Source organism: Nanorana parkeri, unplaced genomic scaffold (genome assembly GCF_000935625.1).
Source record: "Nanorana parkeri isolate BGI_ZX_2015 unplaced genomic scaffold, ASM93562v1 scaffold43, whole genome shotgun sequence".
Taxonomy (NCBI): Eukaryota; Metazoa; Chordata; class Amphibia; order Anura; family Dicroglossidae; genus Nanorana; species Nanorana parkeri.
In genome coordinates this window covers 2350522-2357598 of record NW_017306311.1, presented here as the reverse complement: position 1 = coordinate 2357598, position 7077 = coordinate 2350522, and the positions used below count along the sequence as shown (strand labels likewise).

General features: G+C 44.1%; 1 protein-coding gene across 1 annotated transcript in view; it reads right to left on the bottom strand.

Annotated features, from left to right (window-relative positions):
• Positions 1–37: 37 nt before the first annotated feature.
• Positions 38–7077, bottom strand: part of MARK1 (microtubule affinity regulating kinase 1) — a 115496-nt gene continuing 108456 nt past the window's right edge. The window contains exons 17-18 of the mRNA XM_018572028.1: positions 5790–5834; positions 38–740 (exon numbers count right to left, since the gene is read on the bottom strand). Coding sequence (XP_018427530.1) covers positions 386–740; positions 5790–5834 — 400 coding nt within the window. The 3' untranslated portion in view covers positions 38–385. The remainder of the gene's footprint in view (positions 741–5789; positions 5835–7077) is intronic.

The following is a 7077-nucleotide window of genomic DNA, read 5'->3' as shown; positions in this document are numbered from 1 at the left end:
GCGCACGTGTGTGTGTGTGTGTGTGTGTGTGTGTGTGTGTGAAAGCACACCATTGTCTATTTTACAATTCTATCCACATAGACCGAGTACTGAAAACTTCCGAATTGTCCTCCTGTACAAGTGACACGACAGGCCGCTCACCGCCGACGGGAAAAGTGGTGCGGACTCAAATTGTACAACGGATTATCGCTTTGTATAACCTTATTGCAGTAAGGGCATTATCTTGAAGTAAAGGAGAAAGGCGTGCGTGCCAAAAAGGGTATAATGCCCGTTACTGGCGTTGGAAAAAAAAAAAAAAGCCCGTCATCTGCATCCTGGCAGCGTAGGCTCCAGCAGTACATTCAGACGTTGTGTTGAACATTCGCCAGCTTTTTTTTGCGCTTTTTCACAGTTTGAGCTCGTTTGCGATCTTGGACGCAATGTTTTTGAAGGCGATGGAGGTCCCGGATATCCTCTTGAAGCGTACGCCGTTGAGGGAGAGGCGGGGCAGTTTGCACACTTCCATTTCCCACTGGACGAGGCTGTCCTGCCTGGCGTCGCCGTGGACGCAGAAAAGCAGGAAACGCTCTTTCTGCTCGTAGTCGCAGTTGTTGGCGTCCAGGACTTTGCGGATCTCCCGCATCATGTCGTTGGGGTCCATGGAGCTGGTGGTCTTCATGCTCCACGTGAAGCGCAGGGAGCGGGGCTTTGAATCCTTTGCCTCTTCTCTTTCGCTTGCTTTCGGCTCCCCAGAAGTGCTCCTGAAGGAAGAACAAAAAGGACGTTTTAGGACAAAAAACTAAAAAACTTACAATCTAAAAGCATTTGATATAAAGTAAAGGCTTACGCTGTATTATTTTTGTTTGATAGAATACTTTGATTTGTTTCTTAGGCAGTCATTCTGAGAACTTAAGAAGGAATCAGTTTCCTAGGAAACAAGTGCGCCAAAAACCTCTAAGCGATCAGTAAAAAGGACTGAAGTAATTTACACCATTCTGTCTATTTACACCTTAGCATTCACTTAACGTAGACTGCCAGCGCACCATTATGCAGTCAAAAAATAAAAAGCTGTAAAAAAAAAATGAATATGGCATATAATTGCCACACAAGCCACTTTGTAAGGTAAAGTGATATTAACCCCTTCATGACTGAGGCCTTTTTTTTTTCATTTTTTGCACCCATGTTATAGTCCACATTTTAGGCCTGAAAATGACTTAAAACCCCCAAACATTATATATTTTCTGAATGCCCCTTCTTCGGGACACAGAAGCGATCTGGCGACAGGTAAGTGGCCAGAATCGCTTCTTGTAAAGCCGACAGTCGGCTTTACAAGTTTAAACAGAGTCCCGGCGGCAAAACCGCCGGGAGTCTGTTTAAACAGCCCTGATGCTGGCGACATACACTGTACGTCGTCACGAAGGGGTTAAAGTCAAAAGGTTTTTAAGCTATTTCCAATGCTGATGAAATCACTTACAATGGATGCTGCTCTTTGATGTTTAAAAGTTTCAGTTTCCTCCAGAATCAACTGGACCCCTGAGCACTGGTCCTGACATCCTGTTTTAGGGTGACTCCTTTCCCTTGCATGGTCCTACGGAGCCACCCTTGTGTGTGCTAGTAAGCTGTGTGTGTCCTCACAAACACAGAGACAGCAAGACAAGCCGCTCCCCTGCTCCTCCATCCACCTTCCTCCCTTCTCTCTCCTCCAAGCTAGTAGATGGGCAGCTGCTGGAGACTGAGTTTGCCCTTTGTGATCTTGTACTGGACAGGAAGTTCAGGGAAGTGGAGCTGTTTGGTAAAACAATGAGGGGAATTTATCAAACCTGAGAAAATCTGGAGCAGCTGTGCATGGCAACCAATCAGCTTCTACCTTTCATTTTCAAATCCTAACAGAACAAACTGAAGATAGAAGCCAATTGGTTGCCATGGGCAACTGCTCCAGATTTTGTCTGCTCCAGTTTTGATAAATGCCCCTCAATGACTTGTGAGTACTTGGGCAAACTGTAAAGAAATATTTTGCTGGATAATGTACGTTTGTTTGATCTGGATTAATTATTGGAAAAAAAAGTTTGAGCATTTACTATTACTTTAATGTTATAAAAAATTTCCTTTCCATTTAAACTGCAGCCACTGTCATTTTCTACAACTGTCTCAAAATTCAATGCAATATGGCGACCTGGGAGGCATTCTATACAACGGGAGTTGGTGAACAGAACACCCCAAGAAATGTCATTTCCTGCTGCAGTGATTGGCTGACTGATTTTGACAGACATCTGCCCTAAGATGCAAGTAAAATCTTAGGCATCCCTTGCAATAGGAACTTCATCTTTGGTGAAAATGGTGAGATACTTCCTAAGGGTTAATTATTACTAAAGGGATGTGGGCACTGCACCTTTCCTCGTTACAGCACAGAGAGTCCACCAGCTGACTATAATGAAGCCAGACACCCCCATTTAGGAATCAGTTTGGAAAGGACGTGCTGCAACCAACAGCTTTCTCTTCAGGACAGAAATAGGTAGGAATCTGTAACATGGTTTGTTAAAATCCTTGGTTACATTGAGGGGGTTGATTTTTTTTGAGTTATCCTTTAAGGGTTCATGTCAACAAGTGGTTTTGTCAAAGGCTGTTTTCTCCATTCACATGCACGCGGCAGTAATTGAAAAGGCTGCGTTTGACCTGCAGTTCAAATGCACCTCAATAGGACATTATTTTGCTGACCTGCAAACCTGCGCTTTGAATCTTCAACTGCTATTGTGATGTACTGGGTTTCTGGTGTGTGGGTAACTGGGTAAACGCCCAGTTATCCGGCACCCATTATCCCCGAGATCGGTAGGTTCCGGATAACTGTAGTTTATGGTTGCTTGAGAGTTAATAGTAACTCTCAAGCAACTCCCCCCCGCTGTGTGTTTGTACTGTTGAAAGCCCTTTCATGTACACTTTACTTTAAAAGCTACTTATAAATTAATTAGCGCATTTGCCATTTGTTTTACTTGCTGAACTCAAACCAAACAGCTGTGGACATAAGCGGTAAGGTTGTCATATTTTTCTTTCTTTCCCATTAACATCGTTATAAAACTCTAATCTTACCAGCCACGTGGTGACTAGTCAGTTTTAAAGCCGCCCCCCTCTAAAATAGCAGAACCTCGTTGTTTGAATTTTCTCATCAAAAAATCAAATTCTCCTAAATACTGCAAAAGGTGTGGAATTGTTTTCACATGAAATCGTTACTTATTCTGTGAAAACGTCTTTATTTCATTCTTTAGGTATTCTACCTCATCAATCGGTACGGCTTCTTTGTCCTCTGTGTTCAGTAAACACCTCAGAGTTGTATAATTATATTTAGAAGAAACATTTTCAGAAGTGAAAACTCCTGAGATAAGGGTGAGAATTGATTTTTATGTGCATAAGAATGGAAAAATCGAAATGTAATATGCAGGAGGTAAATTCAGCTGAATCATTTAGTAAAAGCTTCAGCAAAATTAAAAGAAAAAAAAAATAGCCGGGCAGCGAGTCATTACACGCTGCCCGGCTTCCTGATTGGCCGGAAAGCTTGCTCCATGCTCCCTCGTCATCAGGGAGCATGAAGCTGGCTTCCCGGCCACTCAGGAACCGGGGGGGTTGGGTAATGATTCGCCTGATTTTCTGATTGGCCGGGAAGTTGGCTACCTGCTCCCTCGTCACTTGGTGACGAGGGACTCAGGAACCCGGGGGGTTGGGTAATGATTCGCCCCCCGGCTTCCTGATTGGCCAGAAAGTTGGCTCCCTGCTCCCTCGTCACTTGGTGACGAGGGACCATGAAGCCGGCTTCCCGGCCAATCATGAAGCTGGGCATCGTGTAATGACTTGCCGCCTGGCCAATCAGGAAGCCAGGCGAGTCTTACCGGCCCCCTCGGCTTCCTGATTGGCCAGAAAGCCGGCTCCATGCGTCCTAGGTCACCTGGTGATGAGGAAGCATGGAGATGGCTTCCCTGCTAATCGGGAAGCGAGTAATTACACGCTTCCCGGCTAATGAGGATCCTGGCTAATTTTCCTTATTGGGACTTCTGGTATCAGTATTTGGTACCATATGTACCAGTGTTGTGGTTGCATTAGTTTTATTCTTTTCCAGTAACCATGTAGTGTATTGGGTGGGCTTACAGTCCAGAAGCATTTTAAAGTATATCTAACTGGGCAGTCAATGGAAGAAAGATTGGGAGGTCACCACTAAAACCACTCAAGCGTACTGAACATAAACCTTTCAAACCCCAGATCCACCACAAACTCCCCCTTACTACTACATGTGAGAGGAACTGCAATCCCATCTGCTGTACAAAATGAAACGTGCAGCTTCTAAATGCAAAAGAACTTATCATGAATTTGGAAATAAGTGCAGAAGCCACTTAGACCAATCCATCGGAGAAATACACTCTTCCCACTATACTGCTCTCTTAACAGATTTTAACCAAATAAAACATTACATGTAAGAGGCCATGACACATTGCTTTAAAACAGATGAACACCTCCTGTATATAATCTATCCTCATCACATTCCTCTTCCTGTTCACATCCTAACATCCCTTGAATTCCAGATTATTGGCAGTCCTCCGAGATACCCAAACTGGAAGCTGTGAAAGCACAAGACCCAATCTCAAACAGTTTTTTCCCCATACAGTAGATGGGCTCAAAATGGGTAAAGGCCCAGGGCCTGACGGCTTGGGCCATCTATACTAAAAAAGCTTTCATCAAATCCTGGCCTTGCATTTGAAAAAGGTCTTTAACTCGCTCACACACTCTGTCCATCTCTGATTCTCTATTACCTCTGATTCTCTGGTCGCAACCATAACCGTGATCCCCAAACCACAAAATAATCCAACCCACTGCACCAGATATAGACTGATATGTTTGTTCAAGGTACCAACTTTTTCCATTCTTCCAGAAAAGCCTCCTCTGTGACCCCGTCTGAAATTACTTTACTACAAAGCATTGACTTGGGAAATAAGCCCGTCCACTGACCACCCTCTTGCCCAATAAGCGTGCCTTGCTGGCCAATAGTGTGCACACAGGCAGCCAGCGGGCAGGTTTGCCCCAGGTCACAAGGTTAAAGACTGCAAGGTAAAGTGAAAGTAATCTTAGAAACGGCGGGTGGGCTTTTTTGGACGAGGTTGGTAATGACAGACACCTTGTTCTTGCTGCTATTAGGAAGAACATTTATTTTTATATAAAAACAGAAGACAAGTTATCTTTAAAGCCTATCTCTTGGTAAAGACACACTGCAAGGGGTAACTGCTCATTTGGGGCTAGAGTATCTGGAAAAAGCAGCTTTACTTACCTGTTCCCTGCTCCCCTGGCAGTTGGCGCTCACCTCTCTCTCCCCTCCACTCCGGCTCGTGGACTGTCCCTTGGTGTCCTCACACATAATGCAGAGATATGGGCCCTGCATTGTACTTTATGACGTCAGCGGGCCTCTGACCACCAAAGCATGGAGGGAGGCAGCAGATGCCTGCCTTGGAGCCTACAGGAGTGGGGATCAGGTAAGCAAAGTCCATTACACGGGGAACCTCTAACTAAAATGAGTATTTAACCCTTGCAGTGTGGTTATATCTGGTATGCAACATACAAAAAGTAAAATATGTCATGCATCTAATACTTAGTAAGGACTTACTACTTCCATGTTTTCACATAAAATAGATATAAAACAATACAAAGATAGATAAGAAGTTAAAGAGAAGCAGGGCCATGTTGTGACAGCAATAAATGCGCACACTGAAAACATAGAAAAGCAAGACAAGACACTGCAGAAGAGCAGCCTGGAGGGTAATGTGTCGGCTCCTCACCTTGAGGGGTCTGTTCTGCCACTCGCTTCACCTTCACTTGGATCCCTCAAAACAAAGTCAAGGTTCAGATTCAATGACAAGCGACAGACAAGAATCAATACACATTATATGCTGCAGGAGCCAGCTATAGAGACTCGTGACCTGCAGCGCAGCCAGTTATTCCTTGCAATTGTTCACACTCGATCGGGAAAAGTTAAAGCTGAACTCCAGGCAGACAGAAGAGACAAATAATGACTCTGTATTTGTGACTAAATCACATGTAAATCACATGTGCAGTTGTGCTGCAATGCTCATGTGCTAACAATGAGCATATTGATAGGAATAGAATGCAGAGTGACAAATAGATGAGCCCATTGGTGTGCTGCTTTTGTTTCCAAGAACCACCCGCACTCCTTACGGTCTGCAACCTTCCAATGGTGGTGGTGCTCATGGTGATCACACGCATGGCGCCGTGCAATACTCAGAATAGTCTCAACGGGTCACCGGCACACACACAGAGATGAATTCAATATCTCTGTGCTATTTTTACTGAAGAATGTCACAGCATGTCATTAGAAGCTTCTAATGAATGTCACAGCATGTCTTCAATAAACATATGAAAGAGATATTGAATTCATCTCCGTGTGCCAGTGACCTGTTGAGACCATTGGTGTGCTGCTTCCCCTTTCACAGTCCAGTCACAAGATAAGGGAGAGATAAGACGTTTGGCCAGAAGCTCAGAATTTTCTTTGCAATTTTTTAACACTTACAGGTTTTGACTGAACAGTGAAGGGGAAGCAACAGACCAATGAGCTCCTCAATCTTTGACTCTGCTTTCAACAGCACGTTCCTTGTTAGCACATGAGCAATGCAGTTCAACTCACTGGCTCCTTGGCTGCCCAATCTTCCCTCAGTCTGAGCTCTGCAGTACACAGGATTGCAAGTGGCTGATATCAAGTCATTTCCGGTCCTTACACAGCTTGCATTTAAAAAAGCCCTTTTTATGATTTATTAATGAACACCTAGCTGCAATAATGTGTGTCTGCTTGGAGCCCGGGGTGCTCAAATAAGTTAAAATGGTTTGTAAATGTTTTCTGAAGTAATGTTCTTATGGCATTTACACACTATACATCCCTGTATACAATAGCCCATTTTGATGTACATGCACCCCAATGGAAACAAACACACTCACTCCATAAAAGGATGTAGGTAGCCTTCAGGTATCCTTTACTTGTTGCCTATATAGTACAGAGCCCTCTCTTAGGCTTGCTCAATAGTTCACTATCAAGTGTCATTTAAGAAGCAATGC